The sequence below is a fragment of the Dermacentor silvarum genome, chromosome 6 (assembly GCF_013339745.2).
Source record: "Dermacentor silvarum isolate Dsil-2018 chromosome 6, BIME_Dsil_1.4, whole genome shotgun sequence".
Classification (NCBI taxonomy): Eukaryota; Metazoa; Arthropoda; class Arachnida; order Ixodida; family Ixodidae; genus Dermacentor; species Dermacentor silvarum.
The window spans coordinates 75,434,176-75,462,007 of NC_051159.1; the positions used below are offsets into that span (position 1 = coordinate 75,434,176).

General features: G+C 46.9%; 1 protein-coding gene across 1 annotated transcript; it reads right to left on the reverse strand.

The window, feature by feature from the left end:
• Nucleotides 1-1,324: 1,324 nt before the first annotated feature.
• Nucleotides 1,325-27,750, reverse strand: LOC119455611 (disintegrin and metalloproteinase domain-containing protein 10). The gene is made up of 11 exons (XM_037717024.2): nt 27,636-27,750; nt 26,569-26,716; nt 25,529-25,647; nt 23,846-24,108; nt 17,125-17,307; nt 15,724-15,897; nt 12,979-13,171; nt 8,218-8,387; nt 5,762-5,942; nt 4,137-4,293; nt 1,325-1,448 (listed from the first exon to the last, which is right to left on the reverse strand). The coding sequence occupies exons 1-11, from the start codon at nt 27,748-27,750 to the stop codon at nt 1,325-1,327; spliced, it is 1,827 nt and encodes a 608-aa protein (XP_037572952.2).
• Nucleotides 27,751-27,832: the final 82 nt, after the last annotated feature.

A 27,832-nucleotide genomic window follows, 5' to 3' on the forward strand; every position in this document is an offset into this window, starting at 1 on the left:
ACTCTGAAAAACCTGTTGCCCCGGCGCAGCTAGATGCTAGCAGTGGTATTCTTGTGTACTTCCCTTTGCTTCTTCCGTCGTATTTTGCGCTGTTTGAACAGAATTTAAAAGTCCAGAAAGACCGAAGTCACCTCAAATCAAAGGATTTCATTGTATTCCTTACCTAAATCAATGTAATTAATATTTTCAGTGCGGTGTAAGCGCGTTCGCCACTTGCTGATTCTCGAAAGGCGAATTGGTAAAGCGATGACTGGTAAGATAATTCATCACGCGGCTGATATATGGCACTGCGTCCATCCATGATTGCACGCATGTCCTCAACCGGCCGCCTAGCAGCGGCGCATTACGCTGCACCATGGAGGGACGAGAAGCTTTCTTTCTCCATTTACTCCATCCATGCGCTGCGCTCACGACCGGTCGTGGCTGCGCTTCAGCTAGAGTGTACTAGAATATGGTTAAGTGGGACGAGTGGTTGGGGGCGGCGGATGCTTTGCATTGGGGCGCCCGACGTGGAAAAATACTGTGGCGGCGCTGCGATAGATGTGGATTGGGCCGCATCAAGGTTGCGCCGTTGGAAACTGCTGGCGCTACTGCTCGGCAGGGTCATTCGTACTACTTCGTGCGGTGGTATTCGCGTTCAGACTGCTCAAATGGCGTTCATAATTGCATATGAAATGTATTTATGCCTTAAGAATATATTACTTTCATCCTCTTCTTTATTATTACTTTTTAATGTCACTCGGTGGTCTTTTTCGGTATCGGGCCGGGTTCGGGCCGGTTTCGAGCTGGGCTCGGGCCGGGCTCAGGCCTAAGGTAATGGGGTGGCGGGCCGGGCCGGGAGGGTAACGTAGATTATTTCCGGGCCCGGGTCTCGCCATAAAACTTTTGGTCGGGCCCGGACGGGTAGGCCAACGTAAAAACGGGCCCGGGCCGGGCCCGGGCTGAAAAAATCGGCCCGTGCAGTGCTCTACCGTCTACTGCTTCATGAAACGCGGTAAACAACATACGTCGCGTCGTATGCGTGGAAATGAGCAAGTGGCACAATGCTTACGAATACTTAGACAACTCCAGTGAAGTTCCTGCATACTTTTCTTGCACGCGGTTGACCGCAGAGGTGTAGGGGTATGTATCTCTAAGTTATTTTTAGCAAAGTTATATCAACACTGCAATTATGTTTTTATTCATAGGCAATGTGCAGGTATTACGTCTGCGTTATCTTAATTGTTGCTTAATCAAAGAGCCCTGCGAATTATTTCAAACCTCTGTTCTCCTCTCTACAACGCAGTTCATCTTTCCTTCTTCTGGAGACTGAATTAAGATGTGCTCAACAACTTCCAATCAAAGGATATTCACAAAAAGACTCATGCGTGCATTCGGTCTCCTTTGCGCATTGATGGTTCGTGTTGATGAAGTGGCAGTCCTCCGTGCAGCAACTGCCAGCAGACGGGCTGTGCAGACAAATGAGAATAATGAGCAATAACGTGCAGAAATCGGCGCAATATTTGCTCTTGGCAGCAACCATGCAATTACTATTTCGATATCGGTCAGCCTGTTTTTCTTTTGCAGTTATTACGTACAGCTTGTGTTTTGTTAAAGCTCGGTCTTATTAATCTGTATGCTAGGACAAAGTTTGTCACATAATTTATTCCACAAGGATTTCTTCCAAAACGAATTGTCATACGCGAATCCAATACCAGTCTGTGCGTCATCGTGTCGCCTATGTACGTCCTAAACTACGCGTTTCCTGCATCTGCACACCCTTCCACGCCCTAAGGTACTAAATTAAAGCAATCAATAAAACACCCGCTCAACTGTGACCCAAAGGCTGATATTTTCAGAGTAGATAAGCTTTTAAAGAGGTCCTAAACCACCCTTTAGGCTTGATGAAAAAAACAGACCGCGGATAGCATACGCTGCTGTGAACATCTCGGCCAAATATGCGTGGACCTAGCAAGCGGAGTGAAAGGTCACGTTTTTTCAAACACTCTCCTTTCCGCAGAAGCCTTCTCGTCACTCTTTTCCGGCTGCTATAGGCCAATAGCTGACATCAACCAAGAAAGGTGTTTGGATCAGTGCGCTTCTTCCTACTGCTACTGTGTATATTTATTGAGGAAGTTTAGCAAGGAGGCTGAAATGAGCGAAAATCTGCGTCTCGAATTTCGATGGGAATTACGTAGAAGTACGACTGCTGTATTATCGCCGACTATCTTCTGCTAACGATCGGCCGCGCCTGCCCGCCTAGTAATGAAACTGTGGCCACACTGCTTATGAGTGTCGTAGCCGTCAGGTCTCGCTAATTTCTATTACTTTTTAACACTAAACTATGACCTCGAACCACGCAAAACTTAAGGTCAGACCAGACGTACGATTGTCAGCGCGCGCTCGCTCCTGGCTGCTCCTGGATAGACGCGTTGAAAGACTTCGCTTCGTATTGCGCTATTGCGAAAAATTCGCAATTTGGATGTTGTTGCTTTTGTTGTTCAAGCTGGTGCAGGGCAAAGCTGGTCCGCACCAAATAGCACGGCCAGACTGGGGCACATGAGCGCGAGTGCGCACTCCAGTTCTGTCGCGCATATAGTTAGCCACTACAGTTGCATGTAGCTGCCTTTCTGCGTCTGCAGGGTAGCGCAGATACCGCAGCTGCCGCGGGGTGCCGCGACGAGCGTGTTCGCCGTAAAGCTCGCTGAGGACAACAGCGTGCACTGATTGGTATCTGTGGGTGACGCAACTCAACGCCCGTGCGCCAACACCTGCGAACAGGTCCGTCTGCTTGCGCATAAATTGCTATCGGAATAAAATGCTCGAATGAAAAGCATGCATAGCATACCTGATTAACTCAAGCAGGCTAGGTGACTATTTGTCACCACCCCGTCTCAAAGGGGATGCCAATCATCTCGTTACGTTAGGAATCATTTCAACGCGAGTCCGGAGTGGGGCATCCATCGCTTAGCCGATGTGCGCGCTGCCGACGTACAGGGTCGACCACATCTAAGGTGAACACCTCATTAGTATTCAAGACATCATAGAAGCTGATGTTCAGCACATGATTCGAAAAATCATTATTGTGTTTATCGACACCATGATTACACATCGTATATAACGCACATTTCACTCGTGAAGTAGAATAAACGCTGTAGTTTTACCGGCTTGAATACTAATGAGGTGTTCACCTTAGATGTGGTCGACCCTGTACATCGCACGTTGTTCGACCCTCGGAAATTTTGATTGCCGTAGAGACAAGTGCGAAAGCAAATATGCTACTCATGTCACTCTGTGCGAGAACAGCCACGGGTACACTGTAGCACAGCAAAACGATGAGACACCGTGAACGCAACCGTAAACTGAGAATAGCTTCTGAGTTTGGCGAGTTGTAGGCGCCAAAATCGGAAGTAGTGCGTCTATGTTAACATCCAAAATGGAATTTGAACTTCGCGCCACGGTGACGTTCAGTAGGGGCAGCGTTGTGGGCACCACCCCGCACCGCCGTAGCCTTCGCAGTGCAAGGCATTGAAGGAGAGCCGAGAGCATCGCAAAGGGGTTCACAGACTATATTTGATTGTCAATAACTCCGCTTCTGCTGAACGCATTGAAGTACTCTTTGAGGCAAAGTGTTTCTGAAATAGTTTGTTTTAACTTCAAATGCATTTCTCTATAAAAAGTGGTTCAGGACCCCTTTAAAAAAATTCTACGAATGCGGTACAAATGACTGTAAGCTGTTGTGCTCTTCATCGTCTGTGCTAACCGTTTGTGAAAAATGCACAGTTACTTCAAAGCCTACAGCCTTCTCTTACGCAATTGCTACGCCGTGTCTGTACCGTCGAACCTCCATAAAACAATTACGAGTATCTCGAATTGTTTAGTATCTCGAAAGATCTGTAGTAAAGTATCTCGAAAGCTCTCGAATTCAACGAAGTGAGTCTAAAATTCCATTGACTAAGCTTCATTTAGTCGGCTTCCCTACTGCTATATCGAACCCTCGCTACCCGCCTCTCTCAAAGAAAGATGAACGTCGCTTTAAAATCTCCAACGCCGATTTCCGCGTGTGATACCATGGCTTTTTGTTTTTGGCTTTAGCGGGTGCTGGCAATTCACGAGGTATATAAACGGCATCGCGTGTAGAGCGGGCGTTGACACACCTGCACTGCATGTTCGGGCGTAGCGTGCAGCCTTGTGCACCCAGTGAGTTCTTGCGCGCGAAGCAGCACTGGTCGCGGCAGTCGCGCTCTTCGTAGCCACAGTCGCACTCCTCTTTCCCCTCACGCACGTTGTTACCGCAGAAGGACTCCTGGTGAGCTGAAAGGACACGACGATCAATCTACACAGGACAAGACGTAGAAGTACGCTGTGACGATATACAGCGTGTACCAGCTATCATGCATCGCGGTTTAAAAAAAAAAAGACGGCCATTATATGTGAAGATAACCCAGTGCATATTGTTCACAGTCGAGTGGAGCAGCCACCAGTGATCTTGTTGTTGATGCCATTCAATTTATTAATGAACTGCAATTAGCAAACTTTTTAATTACTGCTCTGAATTACGCGCGGTCAATGAAGAAATTGAACAAAATTGAAAGTAAGTTAAGAACTGGCATGGAACTTTTTTCCCCTTATCTTTCCCGGCTGATAAAGAAAGCCCGCGACAGATGAAGAATATCACGTGACTTACCATCCGCCATGCCGTGGAAACATCGAAATCTCATGTTAAGAACAATACACGTCTGTTTGCCTTACTTAACTTGTGATGTTTCTCCCTATCTTACATTATTTTTTTTTTCATTATGATGCGCAAAAGGGTAATCGTCACCACTGTGAGGTACGTTTCTGAACATCTTGACTTTAATTTCATTAATTTCATTTCAGAAACACATTGTCCGGAGACAAAGTTTAGGAAGTAAAACTCTGTCCGAAATTCCACCGAGTTTAACCAATCATACTGTGTTTGTAGATCAGTGGCATGTGCACTGAATGTAGGCAGAAATTTCGGTGGATCCGCCTCTCTTCCTTCTAGAGTTCCAGAACGTCCATCACAGTTGGAAAGAGGTTAGCTTCGAAGCATTCGCGGGTTGGAACCCAACCTTCGCATTGCATTAGGTAGGTGGCTGTGGCGCAGGTGATACCGGTGCGCACAAGCGTCTAGCGCACGTCGCTGACGCCACGTCCACCAAAAGCCGAGCGATAGGCAACCATCATTCGTATACCTGGGTGGCAGTGAGAGGAAATGATATGCATTAAGGCATACCACATTCTGGCGGTCGAACATGCGCAGCCGGATCCCAAACCATACACAATCGTCCCTCATGCGTTCAAGCTATTAACGGAAAATTCTTGTGTTTGTTTGTTTTTTCACTTCCAACAACCGCGCAAACACGTTCGTGCGCGCCCGTGTGTGCGCGCGTACATGCGTGCTTTGCGGAGACTGGTTGACTTTATTCCGCGCCACCACGACAAGCGCGCGTCCATATATACATAAGCTGCATTTAGATGAACGTGATAAATTTGGGTCGGCTTGTCGGGCCGAAAACCGGTGGCCGTATTCGTCTAAATGCTCGCGGACGGGGCACAGCGAAAGTCGAAGCGAGTGCAGTGGACCCACCGGCAACGGGTGGGTCGACTCACCGAACCCGCTTGACAAAATGCGTGCAAATGAGGTCGAGTCGGGCTGGATGAACTCGACTTTCGCCTCCACCTGATAGCGTCGAGTTGATGTATACACGAAGCTATACGTGGTATACGGAGGAGCGTTGAGGAAGCGAGAACGTACCGAGGAAGCAGTTCTCCCTGTCGTGCTTGTTTTCGAGGATGGAATGCACCAGCTGCCCCATGCTGCGCCGGCTGCACGGGGAGAAGACCCTGTTGTTCGGCTCCAGCCCAGTGGTGGCCCGCGGGAACATGATGTAGTTGCCCTTGGGACTGCCGGGGCTGCATTCCGGCGTTTCGTCGTGCTAATCGCGACAGCAGAAGTCCAAGACTAAGACTTAAGATGATGCAGTTTACCACAAGCGACGACGTCAACACAGCCATCATATTACCCCTTAAGCTGGCATAGATAAGGAAAGACTTCACCTAGAATGGTTTTATTGCTTTAGTTCTTATTTACTTTGCTCAAATGCATACTAGTTGAAATATTAAACGGTTTGTCTAAAAACTAAGCGACATACAGTAGGTCAAAATTATTTTGACCAGGTGGTGAAAGGCAAATTTATGGTCCAAAACTGGTTTTTGGCACCTGCTATGACAAGGTCAATGTGTGTTCTTGAGATCTACCTTTATGGAGTTAAGAAATAAGAGCTTGCCTAAAAAAAATCGCATTATCAAGAATATTACACCCCGTGCGCTAAGAAGATAACAACGAAGCCGTCAGGTTTTGTCACCAATACATCTGCTGCTGCTCACGCTCGACATTTTAGTGAATACTACTGTTGAGCAGGTACTTACATAAATAAAGGTAAATTGAAAGGCACAAATTAATATTTGGATTTGACTAGTTTTTTCAGATGTTTTTGTTAGGTAAACAATATTGTTGAGCTACCAGTTAAGGGCTTAAGACACGGGAAAAATTCATTCATTCATTCATTCATTCATTCATTCATTCATTCATTCATTCATTCATTCATTCATTCATTCATTCATTCATTCATCGAATTATTTACTCACACTGGTAAAACGTGTCGCACACAACACAACTGATGCTTATGTAATAAAAACCAATTCCAAAGGTGATATATGAAAAAGAAGAAGAAACCGTCCATATATGACTGTTGTTACAATGCGGGAACACGGTGCGCATACCGGATGCAGCGGATGCACGAATTCGTACTGGGACACATTTGTACTGTCTATAATTTAAGCAAAGTTTTAATGCAGTTCTAAAAATCTAGAACTTCTGGACACGAGAATTGGTAAATTTGTCAATTTACACTAAGGTTAAAAATTCCGTCACATCGTTGTTCGTAGAAAAACGAAGGATTTAGTACATGCATAAAGCATCTTCTTCTTCTTCTTTCTGGGGTTTTACGTGCCAAAACCAGTTCTGATTATGAGGCACGCCGTAGTGGAGGGCTCCGGATTAATTTTGACCACCTGCGGTTCTTTAACGCGCACTACAACGCAAGCACACGGGCGTTTTTGCATTTCGCCTCCATTGAAATGCGGCCGCCGCGGCCGGGATTCGATCCCGCGATCTCGTGCTCAGCAGCGCAACGCCTTAGATGCATAAAGCAAATAAGAAAAATCAAACGATTCTACTTTCACTGACACAAAGCGACTTTTGTCCCTATATTGAGATAACATCCACTCCTCTTTGTTCATTTTACGGCGAACAGCTTCTTTAGCTGTTCGTTACACGGTTGTCGGGTTTCCGACGCGTGCCTATAGCCGATGTCACAGCCTTCGGGATCCAGCCAGTGCTCGAATTTCGGAAGTGCACCCGGATGTGGTATGATATTAGATTACAGGACCCTGCAAAAAAAAAATGTTTACTCCCGTTGTCCACAAGACTCTGGCGATCAATTTCGCCGGCACCTCGACAGGCTTAGCGACGTAAAAAGGGGTCAGTGCCGAGTCGTGCACCCACTTTATAAAAACAGTTTGGGTATTCAAATGATGTCGGGAATCCACGACTCTACCTTTCAAGTCCCGACAGACTCTATGGTTCTAATGCGGCGAAAAGTGGCACCGTTACCGCGCCATTTCGACAGCACTGTCCCCTATAAGCGAGACGTAACGACTCCAAGTGAACTCGGTGCTTTTAGACGTTGCTCAGACACAAGCCCGGATAATTAAAGAAACATCTCGTATACTAAACAGTTGTCGTGACTCTACGGCTCTCGTTTCAAGTCCCGGCAGATCATCTGCACCCACACTAGTAAGGCCTCGATGCGGCGCAGTAACACCACTATTGCGCAATTTTCACACCACGCCCCCCCCCCCCCCCCAGCGTGACGTCACGACTCTGGGCTAGCTTATTGGTGTTTCTTGGTGTTGCTGACTCACTTGGTCTGTTAATAAAAACCGAATATTCAAAATCTGTTGGGACTCGACGACTCCCTTTTCAAGTCCCGACAGACTCGCCTAATACATGCTCTTGAGACGACTCAGTGACACCATTACCGAACAATTTTGCCACCACGGCGAGATGTGTACGACTACGAGCGAACTTCCTGCTCTTTCGTTGCATGCAAGGGCGCTGCTGCCTGCGGGCAGAGGATGTATACTCGCCGGTGATCCGTAGCTGTGTCCGATCTCGTGGGCAAGTGTGACCTCGCTGATAGACGGGACCACGGATCCGCCGTGCAACAGGAAGGTGATGACGCCCGTGTTGAGCGCCAGGCGCTTCCGGCCCTCGCGCGTGTTCACCGTACGGAACTTCTCGCACGCGCCACCAGGCTCTGCGTGCACGTGACAAACCGCGTATGGACACGTGGCGGAGCGTTCGTGAGAAGTGTCATAGAGTTTCCTACAATTGGGCATGTTGCTAGTGATTGTTCTTGTTTCAGTGTGCCTATAGGAGAGTAATTTCAACCGCAGTACAGACCAACTGGACAATCGCCCTTTGTCGGAAATGAGAAACCTCGGACACTGATCGAAAGCATACTAAGCGCAGAAGGCGTAGAACGCGCTGTTGCGCGTTTTGAGGACAAGTGGACTTGGTGACACGCTTTCAGAAGTGTCACACACCACATCCCCAATCGTCTTTCTTTTTTTTTTTTTTTTGCCTGTGTCTCTTTCGATCATCTTTATTTATCTTTACCTTCTTATCCCAGCACAGGCCGGATAACCAGCCTGTCTACAAGGCTAACCTCCCTGCTTTTCACTCTCTTTCACGATCTTCGTTTTCTTACAACCTTGGCATCGACATTAAGGCTGAGGATGTGTTTAGGCCGGTGACAGTTTCACAATGCGACTACAGTCAAAAGTATCTTGTCCTGTTCGGACGAGCTCTGATCATGTTTAACTCTCACTAATACAATATTGACTCCCCTGATGTTGAGCGTCTGCCAAGAATTTTATTGCGCTAGCAATTATATGGACACTCAAAGAGGATTTCTTCCGTCGGCGTCGCCGTCACCGTGAGGTTCCGTATGACGTCAATGGCGATGAAATCATCGCCGCGCGCCGGATGCTGTATGTGCGAGTGAAAGGGCGCGAGGGACGCGCGCTTTCACGGGGAGCGAACGGACGGCGGAAAACAAACGCGCGTTCTGCGCCGTGCTCCCTTAAGGGCTGCAGAAGTAGGCGTCTCTTTCCTCCTTTACAATCACCGTACATATAGAGCAAACGCTACTTCTTCCGTCGCGCGAAAGGTCGTGGGGGGACGGGAGGGAGGGAGAGGAGGCGACATTTAGCTGCGGCACCAAATGTGTATTTATATAAAAGCGTTGCGAGGCGAGAAGGTGGTAAAGACTTCCGACGCTGCTCGACGAGTTTCCCTTTCTGATCTCTTCGAAAAACTCCGAGCCGCCCCCAGAGGCCCTGGCAACAGTCACCAACGCCGCGCGCGTTCGGTGCGAACGCGGGCAAAACGGTGACGGCTTCCACAACAGTTCTGCGCGTTGCTGGTGCTGCTGCATGTCCAAGTTTATACAGCTGATAAAACTACTATCCTTACTCCGTATAGCTCTCTACTAAGTTGTTATTGCAATTAATGCTTCGCCTTTAGGGTGAAACTGCGACATTTTTATTTTGCATCTTTAGCATCGCTAAAACAGGCAGTAACCAAAATGAGCCAACACACACACAAGTTACCTCTATAAACGTGGCTAACAAATTTATCCTTTAGTTATTCTTATCCTAAAATTCCTGGAGTTTTATTGTCTACACAAATGTAAACTGCACATCTCTGTTCCGAGCACAATTTCAGCTGCGAGGGCGAGATCGGCAATTTCATGTGAAGCGCACTTGGAAGCGCCCTACTAGTTCAGAAATTCTGTTGACAGATATTATTGCTATCAAAAATTCAAGAAAAAGAACTAATCCGCTACATGGCGGCATACTGACGCCGCCGGCAAGCACACAGACGTCCACTCAGACGCAGTGCCACAGAGGGATGAGGTCTCTTCGATTTAGCTGCAATTTCCGCAACAGTTATACTGAGTGCCATCCAAAGCCACATGAGTTCAAGTATTGAGAGTGCAGTGCATCTCCTGCGCTCACCGTGCGGTTTGTAAATCGAGAAGAAAATTGCGGACGAGGTCTGTTGTATGCTGCGGGCGGATACAACAACTTTTGGATATATAACTTTTGGACAAATACGCGCTTTACATGTAGCGGAAACAATACGTTCTTTAGGTTATCAATCGCACTTTTTTGTGTGTGTGTGTATGTGGCTGTGCTACACGGTGGCAACGATGTTGTGGTCGAGGGCGCGTTCTTTTTTTTCTTTTCTTGTTATTTTTTTATCAAGGAACAATCCCCCTGAGAAAACCATCCGAACACAGCAAATTAACGTGCTTCAAGTCCTAATAAACGTGTTCTGACAACCTTTCTGGCGTCGAACTAACTTGTATAATATATCTTGCTCTCTTATGCCAGCTAAAGGGACTATAACTGTAGGCATAGCCTCCTATATATGTATATAGGAGGCTATGCTGTAGGTCATAAAGGAATGTATGACCGCTGTGAGGGATATTTACGTCCGCTCACAGCGAATCAATCAACTCTGCGCCGCGTTGTTTCCATTCAAAAGCCTGCGCGATACCTGCGCTTTCAATGTAGCCAGTGCAAGAGAACCGTGAATTCGTGCTGAACAGGTTCTTGCATGAAGTCAAATCGAAGAGCGCGTTGCAGGAGACGCGCGCTGCACTGTCAAATCGAAGACGAAAATGATGTACTCCCTGAATGGAGCCTGAATGTAGCCGCAATGTAAATTACTCCCTGAGTGTACCCACGTTGGAAATACATGAAGAAGACATCAATTTGTCGTGCCGGATTGCCCAGAACTGTTCGAGAAGCTATCTACGCCAACGCCTATTGGCTGAAAGCAAGGCATCGGTAGTCCTGAGCAGTCCGGAATGACAAAGGTGATGATGTATGGTGTTTAATGGCGCAAGGGCCAGATATGGCCAAAGAGCACCAGGCCAGTGTTCATGAATTGACAATGGAGCAATGAATTGCGAAAGGTAGATGTGTCGTGGCTGTAAAACGGCCTAAAAACAATCGCTGTAAAATGTGTAAAATGTATATGTGATAAAATTATGGCAATGGCTAATGAGGTGCACTATGATCACGAAAGAACTAATTGCAAGATAATGACGATAGGCGAAAATATGTCACAGATAAATCTTTTTTAAAAGAACTACTGCCTTGACAGACCCTTTGAAAACGTAAGGGCCTGGAGGCGCGTGCTATGCAAAACTACTATCGCGGCGACATCCTCTGAAGAGAGGACGCGCTACGAAACTATTGGGCAAATAACAACAAACGAACAAAGAGACCGACAAAGAACGACAAAGAGACCTGCAGCTTCTGAATGACTAAGCCCTGCAGGAACCAGCTACTTCTGGTAGTTTAACATTTCGATTAAACCCATTTGTTTCATCCTCGGCATCATTAAAAACATACTGCAGCAACACAAATTAGGGATCGCAAATTTTCCGGCGAGTTTGGCGATATGCGAAAATAGGGATTCGACATCTGAAACCTACTTGAAGTGCAGAAACAATATAGGCTTTCCGTATGCAGTTGGGCTCAGAAAAGCAACAGAAATTTGTCCAGTTGGCACAATTTCTCTCAAAACAACGAAACAAGATAATATATTGTGCATGGTGTCGCAACAAACTCGCGAACGTCTATATTGCAACACGGTTACGCACTTGAGGAATGTTATTTAAAATTGCATATCTGTCGGAACGTACTGCACGTGCTTCAATCAGTGAAAAACGCATGCATGTGGTTGAAGAGGCGCGATTAATTAAACTGTGGTGCTTAACCTTCTCAAACTACACTGTGTGTTTTTAGTAACACCATAGTAGAGTGTTGCGGATTAATTTTGACCACCTGGGGTTGTTTAACGTGCACCCAATGCACGTGCGCTACATGGGCGTTTTTGCACTACACGCGCATAGGAATGCGGCCGCGGCGGCCGGGTTTGAACCCACGTCCTCGAATTCATCAGCGCATTGCCAGAGCCATCATGCTACTGTGGCGGGTAGGGGCGTAATAGCTGGCTCGGTTATTTTCAAAAATTTGCGTCAACCACTACTTCCGCTCAGGCGGCGCTGCCTCTCACTAAAAAGGCTCATTTCGCTATCGTGTGAACTGGCCTGCTGACCTAACTGTGCTTCTTTTTTTTTTTTCGTATCTTAACACCGACCACATTATGTATGTCTTATCGCGTTTTTAACTTCAGATCCTGGCCACGTGTCGATATCAGCGGGCACAATAAAAAAAATCACTCCGACGTTGAACCTGGCTGCGCCGCGTATCAGAAGAGAGTTCTATTGCGCCATGGAAAGCATCGCGTTAATTGGTAGTCGCGACATCGCCTCCGATACCTGCGGCGCGGCGTGTTGCTGCTCGATGGAGATCTCGAAGGCCCATTCCTGCACTAAATCGTGCACCGCTTGCTAGACGGCACACGGAGCAAGTAAAAGCCCAGCGTTGATAAGGGCAGGACGCCTGCTAACGTGAGTTATAAGCCTGTGTCGGATAACCTGGCTAATTAGATAGTCTCTGGAGTAATTACAGTCTATGCTGCGGGGTTGTGCGCTTACGGGAACTTTTTTGGTTGGGCTTCCCGGCTAGTTATTCGCCTGTAATGAGTCGGTAAGCAAGAACACAACCACAAATCCGACGGGTTTTCTTCTTTCTTTTTTTCTTTAAAGGAGTGTACTTAACGCGGTGATTATAAAAAAGCCATAATAACTTAATCCGACAGCTAAAAACAGACACGTAAGAAAAAATATGCCAGACGTGGGTTTAATACATTTCGATACCCCATACGCCTCAAGGTTTGACCGAAAGAAACGTCGCAGCGCTCACCGTTTGGGAGGCCAATGTAGGCGAGACCCAAAGTGCCTTCTCCCAGGTCACGATTGGTCCAGACGTATGACAGGCAGAAATCGTCGTGGTTTATATATGAGAATAGGTGCAACATCAGGGCTGCGTCCAAGTCGCTGCGGCAAAACGGGTTACTCTCGGCCAAGTGACTCTCACACTCTGCGGTGTCGTTGATCTGCGTCCATCGTCGACAGCGCACAAATCCGCATGATCAGTCAATTGTGCTAGTCATATGTAATGGTGGTGATGCTAGCGAATAACCACGCAAAAATCCTAAAGGTGAATGAAGATTCGCATAAGTGAGGCAACTTGCATGGTTCTTCTGCCATACGTCACAATGTTGGCGTTTGGACCCAGGACCCCAGGCAGATTTGCCTGATTATACTGCTTTACGAACACAAATCTCTCATTCGTTTTAATCCCCGAACATTACTGAACAAGTAAAGAACTGACCGAGTTGGATTACCTGCATCATATAGCAGCGCTGCGAATGTAAGTCAGCCAATGTGTAAATGTGTCGAGGTGTATGTAAGTCAGCCCCATTTCTTTAACACAGGATAAATGTGAATGCTTGAATCATGTGTAACCACACGTGTATGGTTTATAGGTGATTTTATAGTAAGTTTAGTCCGTTTTCAGAACGTTTTCTTTTTTGCCGCATTCCACTGCGTTTATATTGTTACGATGCACGGCGAAGCCGAAGAAGAGGGGATTGAGGAACTGCGCGTGGTGTAAAAAATGCTTGACTGCCTGCGATCTTGTCTCTACTCCCCCTCGATCGTCTCGTAAATAGATCCATCTCATCCGTAACAACTTTGGTGGAGGTGCTGCGTAATCGCTATCGAGTCTGGACAACTTTCTTCTACGCACCCTCCGACGAAGCAGGCGCTTGGTCGGACTACCGCCTGTAGGCACGGACATGAACGAACGGCAAGTAGCTGGCGGCAGCCATGACACAAGCATGCAAGATGACAGTGAACGCCCAAGGCAAGTCATCTGCTGGATCCCTCAGAAGAACCGCGCACCTTTTCTGGTAAAGGTGATGAGGATGTCATGCGACTGGCTGAGGTATTATCAAAGGGTAAGCGGTCACAATGGGTGGAACTCTACGGCGCGACTTGCTAATGTTGTTTTCTTTCTTACCGGAACCGCATTTCCCTGGTTCGATAACAACGAGTGTGCGATGACTACGTGGGAAAGGTTCGCTGAGGAAATCAAGTGCTGCTTCGGGGACTCACTTTCAAAAAGAAAGGCTGAGCATACGCTTTCGCGAAGAGCACAGTTGCCCGGAGAAACATCCACAACTTACATTGAAGAAGTATTGGAACTGTGCAGAAATGTGAACACGGAAGTCGGATGAAGATAAGGTTGGACATCTCCTGAAGGGCATTGCTGAACATGTCTACAGTTTTCTTATTTCAAAGAAAGACCTGCGTACTCCTTCTGGTCTAAGACGTGACTGCCGTGATTTTGAGACGCTGAAGATGTGGCGAGTATTGCCAAAGTTTGGTAGACTTGACAACGTGACCACGGTCGCAAGCGTGGACATCTCCACCTCCCACGACATCACCTTCTTAGTACGTCAACTCGTTAAAGAATAATTGGCACACTATCGAGCACAAGGTGAAGGAATAGACACAGGACGGAAGTAACAGCAATGCACACTTGACACAACGCTGTCCTAAACAGCCGATACTTTCCCAACTGCAAATTGACAGCGAAAATTGGAACTTGCGTGATGAACGCGTCCGTGTCCACCCGGCGGAGCTCTGGCATCATTCGCGTGTAACCTGTCTTCATTAAGGTCAGTTGAAACATTGTGCGGTCTTTTCTTCGTGTCCATTCGTTGCGCTGCTACATGTTGCACATTCCTTTCCACTGCGTCTGCACGTGTCCTCGAGTGCTCGTCCAGTTTACGTTGCCTGTATTGCGATTATAGGGACAAATCGGGAGAGTTGATGTTTGTTCGTCTTGTAATACCAGACAAGGATTGTAACACCAGACAATGGTTGCGGATCGCCAACTACCAACTCTGAGTACTCGCAAACTCTGAGTCGAAGCGTAAACAACTTAGTTGGCAGTTTGCACTCCATGTGTCCTTTTCTGGTGCTTCCTTTCATCGTTATCATAAGTGCTCAGTGCATTACAAGATAACACATTTCCTGTGTGTGTCCTCGTACTAGTCCACGCTCTTAACCAGTGCGTTGGCAGATGAAACCGCAAAGATGTCGCCATCTTCGATGAACAGCTTCTTACGAAAAGAGATTTGGGCAGGGCCAAAAACGAATTATACGTGTGCAAGAATGCAAGGAGATTAAAGTGAAAGTTGGAGCCTTACCGTTAAGGGCTTTAAAGATATCAATATGGATTAGAAATCAAATGCTTGTAGATTACATTCTACTTGACATTACGAGTAAGAAGCGCAAATGGGTGCTTCGAATTAACAGATTCCAGGTGGTATATTAAACCAACATAAAGTGGTTGCGAGAGAACGGAAAAGCAGTGGAAGGCGGCGGAGAATCGGGCGGGACAAAACATTCATACGTTCTAGACAATGATGCGGTTTAGAATTCATGCATGCGCAATAGGATGAATTCAACATCTGTGAGATGCTTGCAATGAACCTAATGAGACTCGTGATGAATGCATAAGGACTTAAGGAGCGCTAAGCACATATGAAAGTCGAGCGACGTGGCGAAAGAGCGGAGCGCGTCGTGGTCGACTCACTTTCAGATCCTGAAGCACGAAACGCAGGCCGATGATGCCTTCAAAGTCGGTGGTGGAGTAGATGATGTTGGTGGAGGTGATATGGGAGCTCACCACGGTGGTGATTCGTTCGCGGGCTGTTTTGTCATCCCCGTCCTTTGCAAAGAACTCATACAGGAGGTGGTCCACCACAATCTGCAAGGAAGTGGCGTCGGTGCACAGTATACCTTAGCAGGTGCGCTTCCACTGGCACAGTCAGATATGAGCATCGGGCACCGCGACAGTGCTGCGTAATAAATGCGAGTGCATAAAGAAATGACCCTATGACTTGTGTTCTTTCCTTGCTTTAAGCTACATTTTCTGTACAAGCAATATATACATGTGCATGGTACTTGCGGCAAGGCCTCATATGATGTTCCTGCGCCAGCGTTTACCTAGTTAAGAAGTGTTCACGAAACCTAGCCACTCCACAGTATACGCCAGGTTGCCTTATGTGGAGTCTCCCTCTGCACTAATACTCCGTATATGCTTTACAACAGACGACGGCATATCAGAAGTATCTGCATCCGAGAACGCCAGCATGGCAGCAGTATATGCGCCATTTTACATATAAAAAATGAAGACGAGCAAGCAGAACATAATAAAATGTGCTTCCGGTTCCATACAGGTTACCCGATTGCGCCGTCACGACATCGGGTGCTTTCATACATTAAACTAACATCTTCAACACATCTTCAACGCATTGCTAGCATGGCGTAGTGCTGCTTCGATGAGTCGAGTCTAACTTACGCTGCGTGATAACGGCGTCATTTAAAATCCATTTTAGCAGGTAGCCACATGGAACATAGTAGGGACACGATTACGGCAGGGTGATCGAGCGGCGGAAAATGAACGACGTCACAGCGTGCAGCGACCTGAAGGCGAGATCGGCTGCACACTTGATTCCTGATCACGGCTGCAACTACTGTCCAAACTCCCAGCTTACCTCAAGTGAGGGTAGTGATCGATGACTGTTGATTGTAAATATTCTAAATAGAGAATCCGGATCGACCAGTCATTGGTAAACGTTCTGCATTCAATTCGAAAAACATGAAATTTTCGAAGATTTTTCATTGCCAAATATACAAGTTAGAACTGTCAGAGCAAGAACAATTACAATAGGGCGCACTTAACGTTTTCAACTATTTCGTCAAGAATGAGCTATGCAATTCGCACTGTAATTTCGCACCGAATAAACTGTTGCAAGTCAGCGCTGTGTGCGTGTAGCTCTTTCGTGTCCCTGTCTTTTATGCGCTGTGTTTTTGTTTCCAATTTTTTCCCCTGTCTTGGTTTATTTTTGCGCCCGTTTCAATCGCCAAACTATGCGAAAACTCGCCTATAACAACACGCACATCGCTCAGCTGCGACACCGGCATAGCCCACCTGCATGTGGCACACGCGCCTGTTTTGGTCGCTGCGCGACTGCCCATTCTGATGTCGACCACTGCGGTTCCTCGGCTCATACGTCCCGGGAGGAGCCTCTTCGTAGTCGCGCGACCTGCGCACTCGGCGATGACTGCCGCTTCTCCACCAGTGCCTCGTAGAAGCGCTTCGACCCTGCTGTACCTGCGCTTGCACCAGACGGCGCAGGCAGAAGTATAGCAAGACGTACAGTCAACCACAAAAGTTTGCGGACCACGCGAGCGCGTGCCAGACTGCCTATCCGCGCCACCTAGCGGTACGCCACCTAGCGGCGACAGGGGCGCTCTCCCGGATATGAGCCCTCTTGGTACTCACCTGCCTGTTAATTTTTTATTCCCGTGCATGACATTGTTAGTTCGTTGTGTTGACGCAGAGCGCTGTCTGCGATAAGACCGCCACATATCTGGCTTGATAGCAGTATCGGAGCAATCACTGCAACCTTTGTCGACTGGTGTGCCAGTGGGTATATAAGTTTCACGAAGCGCTGCGACGATTTTTTTACGCGACGTTTACTGGCGCACTTTGGTTGGCAGCATCTTGGTCCAATGAGTGTTGCTGCTTCTGCGTCTTGAGAGAAAGGGTAGGGAGGTGTTTCACTGTCATCAAAAATAAAGAAAAAGCTGATGCATAGAAAATTTTCTTTCACACATAGGCGCATCTTCGCATCAGTCGCTGAAAACGTAGTAGACTTGCTTCAGGCCACGTGGTGATTGCCTATTTGGAAAGATGCCGCTGCGTGTTCCACTTGACGAAAGAAGGCACATTGTGCGTCTATTTATAGAGGGAATACCTCAGCGCGAAATCTGCCGCCGAACCAACAGGAGCCGGGCTGCCGTGAATAGGATTATTCAAGCTTTTCGCGACGATGACAGATTCACAGATATGGAGCGCAGTGGGCGTCCAAGGGCCACGACTGAGGAAGAGGACCGCCTGATTACGGCCGCCATCGTGGCTGATCCTTTTCAAAGTGCAGAGGATATCCGAGAAGCGCTCTCGCTCACGGTATCGTCTGAGACTGTAAGAAGAAGGCTGAGTGAGCTTGGCCTGCAGTCTTTCGTAGCAGCACAGAAGCCCTGCCTCTCAGACAGCCAGCTACAAGAACGACTCATGTTCGCTACAGCAATGAAAGATTGGACAACAGAGAAATGGGGCGATGTCATCTTTAGCGACGAGTCAACTTTTTCCACGCGCTGGGACCAACGGAAGCGGGTTTGGCGTCCACTAAACTGCAGGTGTGTTTACAGTGTATTGGCAGTTAATTCACGAAGCTAATTCTGCATCACAACATGTTTCACGTAAAATGAGCTTTTGGACATTACGAGATTTTTCTGTAGTGGTATTATGTTGAAAACATTAACGATTGTTTCATAGTACTACTTACTCTGAAGCTAATTAAAAGCTGCCAGTGGGTCTTTCAGTACTATCTAATGATGTTTGCACGTTTTCTATTGCAACTCTATAACAGCATTATAAAGTTCATACGCAAGAGGAATCACAACATTTTTAGACGCGCCGCTGGAACCCAATTGTATGCTATTTCTTGCAGATATCTGCCTAATTACCCACAGAGTGTTCTATCCAGTGGACGGTGTTCCGTGAGCGTGTGGGGAGCAATCAGCAAAGATGGCCTTGGTCCCCTTGTGCGTCTGGAAGGGCCCTTCACTGCGTCACGGTACTGCGACGTCATCACTAGACACCTCGTTCCGTATGCGCTGCACGGTCCCTTCAGCGACGGCTGCTATTTTTTTCAACACGACCGCAGCCCGATCCATAAAGCACGTATCGTCCAGTCATTGCTAGAAGAACATGCTGTTTGCCAGCTTGAGTGGCCTCCATGTGGCGCCGACTTGAATCCCATAGAAAATGTCTGGGGCATGTTGAAGAAACGGCTGTCCACACGAGCCAACCGCGGCCGCACGACCGATACGCTGTGGCAAGCGATCGCACAAGAATGGGAAAGCCTGCGCGGTCGACCGGAGATTACTGAATCTTTGTACGAGTCGATGCCCACACGCATCAATAAGGTGCTAGAAAACGGCGGACATTTCACTTCCTACTAGATCATTGAGAGACCTATGTTTCATGACACTTCTGTAAATGTCTTGTGAATAAACTCATCCCCTTCAGACACGAATTATGATGCACTGTCTGCAAATGCGTCAACTGCGCATGGCATCATTTCAAGACGCTCACTGTTACATTCCAAGAACGAAGACGAAGCAATGTGCTGTTTTGTGCGAGTTTCAGTAAAAAAATTAATTAGCGTATAACTCATTATCTAATTATTCTGAAATCCGTCAGCTTCAATGCTTGCATAAAAAGAATCAACTATTAGGCCCGAAACGCATGCACACTTGCTTTTTCGGTTGTATTCGTGTCGACCGGAGAAAAAAAATACTCTTGACGTTGGTCTTGGAACGCGGCACGTCGAACGATTGTCTAACATGGTAGTGTCTCCAGCAAAGTGATCATCTGCAGCAATACGCAGGACAATGAAGTTAACTGACCGCTAGTTGTCCCATCAGGAAGCGGACACGAATGTGCACACTGAGTTTTAGGTCATTTGAAGAAACACGTGGCGTGGGACGCGCCTCCGAAGTTCAAGTCCCCAAACGAGGACGCCGTGTCGCAAAGGGTTATAAAAAGAGTCATCGCACCCGATTATTTCTTATTTTTCTAAATGTAACCACTATAGCAGCGCGGTGGTTCGGGCTTTGCGCAGCAAAACCTGGGCGCAGGCGATCAAATCCCGGCCGCAACTGTCACTTAGCGATGGGGGAGGAACGGAAAAATTCTGCCTACTGACTAAGCATCTGTGTCCCATGGCTGCCTCACCACTCACTCACGCACTCACGAAAAAAAACAAAAAAAAAACAGCGTGGCTACGCGAAAATAGAACTGATAAAGCCGAAGAATACGCTGTCTGATTACTTGTACTGATATTCTGCTCTCAAAATATAAGCAAGTAGCCCTGGCTAACAAAGAGCGCGTCACGTTGAAAGAGATAGGTAGAAAATATTTGCGCACAGTGCGAAAATAGACAGGCCATAGATTTAAGGAGGGATGCGTCTTCAACGTAGCGCTGCTGTCGATCGCTGGTGACGTAGCGGAAGTGTCGCGAAGAGGCTCTTGGCCACGCGCTCGCGTGGTCCGCAAACTTTTGTGGTTGACTGTACGTATGTGCACAAAAGGGGAACACGTGACTGGCTATAAGTTAAACGGACACTAGAGAGAGAGAGAGAGAGAGAGACGAGACAGAGAAGAAATGCAGGAGGGTTAACCACAACAAATAATCCCGCTTCCTACCCTGCACTGGGGGACGGGGGAGGGGGAGATAAAAATGCAATGGTAAACTCGGCGGTAATGCAGTTTCACTCAACGTGAAAGCTGGGGAAGCGCGGAGTAGTGATTCGCCGGTATTTCCCATGTGTTTTCCTTGTGTTTATCTTGTTTTATGCTGTGTTTCTCTTGTCTTCAGCAATCCATCATCCGTTTTGACACCTGCGCTAAGGCACAACTGGTGGGAAACCGCCACGCACATGGAGCTAAACCACTACGCACATGAAACCAAAGCCTTTGCTGATGATAGTTATAGAAGCGATTTTAACGAATTTCTGTTAATTAATGCGTGTAATGCTTGATTATTCCTGTCTTTTAAATTATTCTGAATCATGTTAGCTTATTTTTAACCGGTTTTGATCAATTCTGTATTTGTTTTGACCCTGTTTTGAGGCGCGAGACTAAATACCGACCGCAACATCGCCCAAAGTTAGCGGTATAGAAAACACTATGCTGGCAACTCTGGGCTGCTCCCCAAAACTAGCTCTTTCATGTACCCAGAATGGAGGCCGAAATTCTTTAGTCAAGTTACAGCCACTGTAGTCAAGTCGACCAGTTGAACAGAAACGCGCTGGGCATATTTTTTCGCTGCTGCCCATGTGATTAATGATGGACCCGCCTATGCGCATTGTTCTGTTTATAATATTTTCTGTGTTTGTTTGTTTGTTTTAGCCAGGATTGCGTTATCTCGCGAGCGCTCACATGAATTCACGGGGAGTTTGTTAGGACTGTCAACAACTTCATCTTCGGCGATGCCTTATGGTCTTGTGTGGCATGTGCAATCATTTGGATGAATCGTCTTGGTGGTGACGATTGATTGTTGACCCTTTTTGTGTATGTAAGTGGTCGATTGTGCGCGATAAGGAATCGGTTATTCGCATTAACCTGTACGTGTGTGTGTGTGTGTGTGTTTATTTGACAAGAAATTTAGTACGCTCCGCGGTCAAGCTTCAGGCTCTTTCTGTGTTCTGTTCACATCTGTGCACCCACAAACCTCATGATTCCAAAAAGTCACGTTAGAAACATGATCTGTTCGTTTTCTTGAACCAGTGAGCTGTTGCCGGTTAGAGCTACGGTAAGCTCCGCGTGGCAGGTCGAAGAATTAAGTAAGGCGACTGTTGCAATGCGCCTGTAGATCGTCAGCGCGTTTGTCAACGCAGGTTAGGCTGACTTTATTTGAACTTGTGAATCGATAAGTCGCGCGGTGTGTGCTGCTATGAGATGCAGAATATGCAAAGGCACAAGCGGAACCAAGATCGAGTTTCTCAGACGTGCAAAATTTTTACAATAATCGGCTCAGGTCAGCCTGCTAGCTGGAACCATGCAGTGCTGATGACATGCTGATTGCAAAATAAACTGCACCACCATAAGTTTAGCAACTGGCTTGCTGAATAGATAGCATTACATTTTCGAAATGTGTTGAGCATCGACAAGATCGAAAGACCTACAGAACGCTGATTTGCGCACGGCAAGATATAACAAGGACGGGTGTGCTGGGCCAGGGAAGCTAAGAAACAAATCTAGGAATGCTAGGCGCCGCCACGCCGTTAAAAAATCAGGTGAATGTTGAAGAGTGCGACAGTGACTAACGTAACAGAAGAAGGCGAGCGCGGCACGCAGTCGCGTGACTTCACTAGGGACATCTCCGCCTCGCAAATCTAGGGAACCGCACAAGAAGAGATCTGGCAACACTGGTGTGTTCTGGTGGGGATTTAGTCGCTCCCTGTTTTGAGCACTCGTTTTTGAGCGTGATCACGTGACAGACGCCGACAGTCCGGGTTCCTAAAGTGCTTCACACTTAAAACTCGCGCCGCTCCGTCCATCTATAGGCGCATATATCGCTGACCTACTAACAGGGACAATAAAGAGGAAAACAAGTCGGGCCTGTACCAGTAATTTAGCTTTCTGCAATACGATAAAGGCCATTTTTACTGTAAGAGAAGGCTTCATAAGCCAAAACAAGACGCAAAAACAAAAGACGGTAGCGACGTTGCTTAATGTTCCCGCATCAGCTCACCGTGACGTCATAGATTTTGACGGCATCCGCTCAGGACTAATATTATTTTTTATCGGTAAAGATGGGCTATATTTCCAAAGGAGCCAACGACTAAATTACCAACCTTCGAGAACTTTTACTGCACCACAACAGTGAAAATTCGAAAACATTATTTGAGATCAGTGGCGTTACAGTGGCGTACCGGACGGAGCTAGACTTTCGGCGCGAAATTCAAAGAATGGGATATTGAACTTCGTTTACCATTATAATTATCAACGTCTTTCCGCAAAATAAACGAAAATAGAGCTTAGAGAAATTAGCCTAAGCTGATTTAATGTTTATATTAAGTGTCCCTTTAAGGTAATGTAAAAAATAACAAAAGGGAAAAGCAGCCGATGGCTGCGGAAGAGCTGATAGAGCGACGTTAGCGTCGGAATGGTTAGTGGGAGGGTTTCCGAAGATGCATTTGTGATGAACGCAGGCCTAAATTGTCTTGCATGATGACGACGAACCTGGCAACATTTGAACAATAAAGATGCATAAATGATAGTTTTGATTATGAAGATACTATTGAGCAAACTGTGATCAGGTGGTGATCGTGGTCATACCATGATTGTGATAAGATTTGAGTAGGATGTGATGATGATAATGGTAAATTAGGTTATGATGATCCTAACCATGTTTAATAGCAACTATGTCGACAAAGTGTAGTATTAATAGTCATGTGATTACGATGATGATGATAATGATGACGGGGTAATGATACTGTTCACCACCAGCCCCTGTCACTGTTATCACAATTTTTACCATCGTTGTTTCACCTCATACCCAATCTCCTGACAGAAAATCTGTTTAATATAGTTTTGAAAGTGCGTCTAATCTTTTCCACAAAACAACAGCCAGCAATTAAATCTCCTCTAACATATATTGTCTAAACTATAAAAATATTCCGACTGGGACATCGTCCATTCACACCTGATTCATCTTCCACGCTGTTTTCTTTATATCCCAATAGTACGCCTATTCTTCCCGTTTCTATCTCTGAATGCACGCTCCTTCTTCTCTAGTCTCCTTCATGGCGGCAGTTTCGGCCTTAACAGCTCAGTAATCCTACAATATAGTGATTGCTTATAGTGATGACGTTGAATACAGTGATGGCTTTTCTTTCCAAAGGCATACGCAAGCTCTCGTTAATGGGGTGAGAATCTTCGCCAAGTATTTGGGGTGTTTGTTCCTTCCTAGTGCTTAGGAATCTCAACCTTGCACCGATGACGTCGAAAACAAGGATTCTCTAGAACGAAAGAAGAAACAGTCGTTACCTTAACACGCCGTCAGCGGAAAGCTCACCGTGCGAGTCCGCAGGTCAATCCCTTGAGCGGCCAGGTGCGATTGCAGCCTCTCGAGCCCGCATCCACCGTGCGCAGCTAGCTGCGGCGGCAGACGCACGTCGTTGGCCGTGTAGAAGACTGTGTGTCCGGCCGAGTTCGCTGGTAGCTGTCCCGCGTACTTCCAGGCCGGCTCAGCGTAGAATACGCGTCCGTCACTCGTGGTAATGCGGCCTTCGAAGACGCCGCCGACGACAGAGCCGAACACGTGGCTGCCCGCATCGCCTGAAATTTTATTGCGATGGCAATCACACGGTCCTTCGATGAACACTGCCTATAGAATACTCGAGGCACGTTCGTGAGATTGCCATTGGCGTCGGCGTTGCAGTAAATATCAAGCTAACGTCAGGTAATATTCCAATGGGCGCCGACTTACGCTGACGGCTTCCTGTCGGTCTGACCTCGTACACCATCGAGGTGTGATGCCTGCAACACCACTGCCGGTGCTCATCACGCCAGGGTTGTGAGACGCCTGGTAGCTGCCACGGCACCGTTCCTTCTACCAACTTCTACTGAGCCGGAGTTGCTTAGCGTGCTCGTCGCGCCAATACCCGCGTATAGTTAGAACACCGTCCAAGGAGTCTGAGCTCAACGCTATACCTTGCTGTCACTGTCAATGCTTCGCCTTCTGCCGAAACTGTTAGATTTCTTGTTTAGCCTTTTTTAAACATATATACTTCGGTTAGAGGACCAAGCAGGGGCACGACAAATATCGATTCATAAGATTAACTCAATCATTAGACAAAGTGGAAATACTCGAAATGTGGTTCATCACTAGAGCCCTTCATGGGCAAAATATATATGTAAAAATACTGTGCAACATGCCAAAGCACAGCTAGTGAAGTACAATCTGATGCAATGTCATATTGACAGTCGTATATCATTGGTCGCTTTGTACGGTCATGCACAGTAAGACATGTTATGTCCAAAGTAAGTGCTACCCTTGTCGCTAAATACCTCAGGCTTAAACATATTCAACTCCCTGATGTCACGACCAAAAAGAGAGTGCTTGAGAAGATTAGTGCGCGCGGGTGGGCGCGTCATGGCTTCAGCAGCAACAGCGTAGAATGTATTCTAGGCGTATTTACTGCGTGCGTCGCTCAACATCGATGCGTCTATACCTCACGGCGTGATAACCACAGAATCATATCACGAGGTATCTGCCTCAATCAGCAGCCACATGGAACTGATTTCAGTCGGGGTGAATCAGTCAAAGCGCAGTTTCCACACAGTGTGAACCTGACACAAGGCGAATCAGTGCTAAAAGTACGTCGAAAATCAGTTCCTTATAGTTGACGCAACTAGCGATTGCACTAGCCCAAGGTTCACTGCTGCTACAATAAATACATACGTGGCGGGAAATCACCAAATTTGTGTTGGTTACAATTTAAAAGCTTTCTGGTTTTTTCAATGGTGCATCGTCACCAAACTATCGGGCATACGAAGAACACACTATTGAAGAAATTAATTAAATCTTGGGAGCAACAACCTGGGAACTGTTCGAAGTTTTAGTTCCTGTGAGGGTGCCGTAGGGTGCATAGATATGTATCCCGGCATATGGCAGCGAGTAGTATGTACATACACACTTGCTGATGTAGAAGATCGCTGAAACTTTCGGCACGACGTAGAGTAGCTTTATGCTCACCTTCAAGGTAACCAGAGTAGATGTGCGAAAGATCGGCGTCGACTGGTCCGGACGAGGTCCTCATGACAAAGTTGTCGGCAAAAGCGGAAAAGTCTCTGCGCAATACGAGGTGAAAATCCCTGAAATAGAGCAAATGAACGATAAGCCCGCAAGCATGGGCAGATAATCTCAATGCTTTAATTACACGAAGAAACCGGGAAAACATCCTAATGCAGTTTACGACAGTGATCGAACAAGGAATCTGTCACTGGAGCCAATATTTTGACAATGGACTTCTATTCGCCATTGTAACGAGTGCTTTCCTTGGCTGCTGTTACAAAGCTCAATCTCGCCCAGACCCCATAGGGTATAAAATGTGTTTGGAGCAAAATGAGGGAGTTCCCGCGTTTTACTGTACACACCATATTATTATCCGCCCCACTGGGGGAGGGGGAGCGGGGGCCTACCCAAATGCTGCCAAGGAAAGGAGGTGTCACAATGGCAAGGAGAAGTCGCATTGTCAGAATGCTGGCTCAAATGACATATTCCTTGTTCGACTACTCTTCTCGTGCTTCCGAGTCTTCATATTCCTGTCATCCTCTGTCTTGTTTACTTAATGCAGTTTAGACAGTGTAGGGAAAGACCACGCATTCATTGTGCAACAAGCATCATTATAAGAAACGTTTTTTTTTTTTTTTTTTTCGTGTGACAAGTTCTTTCATGGGGAAAGAAAAATTGAATTGAGAGAGGGGTAACTGGAGATCGCTGGGAGAGGTATTCGTCCTGCAGTGGGCATAAATAGGCTGCAGATGATGATTATGTATGTGGCAGCCTTACTAAATTGATGCAGTGAGGCACCACATCTGTTCTAAGGACGGGTGTCGTCCGACATTTAATCTCACACTTTAGCGAACCTCTCTACTTCCTCTTCTCCCACTTGATTTATCTTCATTGTCTTTTCTGACGCCTCAGTAGCAGTCAGCTTCATTTCTACCTATCCATCTATCTATCTATGTATCTATCTATCTATCTATCTATCTATTTTTCTCACGGCGCCTCACCTTCCTTGGGCTTTGAAGTGGACATGGATGGTATCGGCCGGTTCCTTCGTGGATCGCTTGACTCGGTGGGAGCTTGAGCTGGCGTCCAGCTGGGACCCCGGGTACGACAGCAACTCGTAATTGCGGATGAATGGGCCCAGCTCCTCCGCTGCGTGCATCGGTTAGTGTATCTCATCAGAGCATCATTTTTCGTTCAGTTTTCAACAACCAAAGAAGCCTCATGTATGATACTCACGGAATGAAACACGACAGGGAAACAATAAAGTAAAACGCCGCGTATGTGCAATTACTAGAGAGTGTCATGTTATGTTGCTACGAATCTGATCACTCAAGCTGATGCGGACTCTTACCTAAGTGTATGAGCCAAAATTAGGCCGAAGTCACACGAAAGGGAGATGGTGGAAACGAAAGAATGCGCATTAGTTAGCCGTAAATTGACGGGAATTTCATTCCGTGAGTATATAGCACGTAGTTCTTTTTCGGGTCGCTTAAGTGCTGTTAACTCGATCAGGGAAACTGAGGAGCTTATCGTTTGTATAAGGTTGTTGTATATCGTTTGTATAACGACGGCGTTTCGCAGGCGATAGTCTGTTGCAACTTACGGACTTCCGGCCCATATCGTACTGAAGGTTCACAGGAAGAAAACCCACGGAGACGGCGACTGTTCAAAACTGTCATCGTACGAATGCACCCACCTTTATTGGACAACACCATATATATAGAACACATGGCACATAGCGCCCTCTACAGAAGAGGGAAACGCCAAAAGTTCGAGGGCCCAGCTATACTCCTATTTGAGTCAGATATATTACTCGTAATATGGCTCTGCAGGTGCAAGTTCAGCTAAATATCCTAGCAATGCGCCGTTAAATTACGGTGCCAAAGGTTCATTAAGTGTTTCACATTTCGAACGCTTCTCGGATGCCGAAAATACAGACTGTTTTTCGCTTTCATGTCTCTCACTATGCTATTACATTCCTCTATATCAATAACTGTAAACTAGCGATGTCACGCTTGCAGGAAGGTTCACCGGCAAATTTTGAGCGCTGCCTTCTGCATATGCTCACCTGCCCCGCCTTTGGCGCCGAGGAACAGAAGGGCCACTATCGCGTTCGCGATGACGGTCTTGCTTTTCGCTAACTTTGCTGTCATCTCGCCTTGTTCAGATGCTTTGTCAACCATGCTCCAAGCTGCTGTGCTTCTTCTTCTTCATCTCTCCCTCTTGCAAGTGGCTCGCGCTCATGCATCTGTATGTATGTTGATG

Excerpts from the sequence above, each read along its gene's own strand:
- LOC119455611 (XM_037717024.2), bottom strand. The coding sequence starts at position 27,750 with ATGGTTGACAAAGCATCTGAACAAGGCGAGATGACAGCAAAGTTAGCG. Across the intron at positions 17,308-23,845 it reads TTGACCTGCGGACTCGCACG|GTACAGCAGGGTCGAAGCGC; the intron begins GTGAGCTTTCCG and ends GTGCAAGCGCAG. Across the intron at positions 1,449-4,136 it reads CGCCCGAACATGCAGTGCAG|CCCGTCTGCTGGCAGTTGCT; the intron begins GTGTGTCAACGC and ends TTGTCTGCACAG.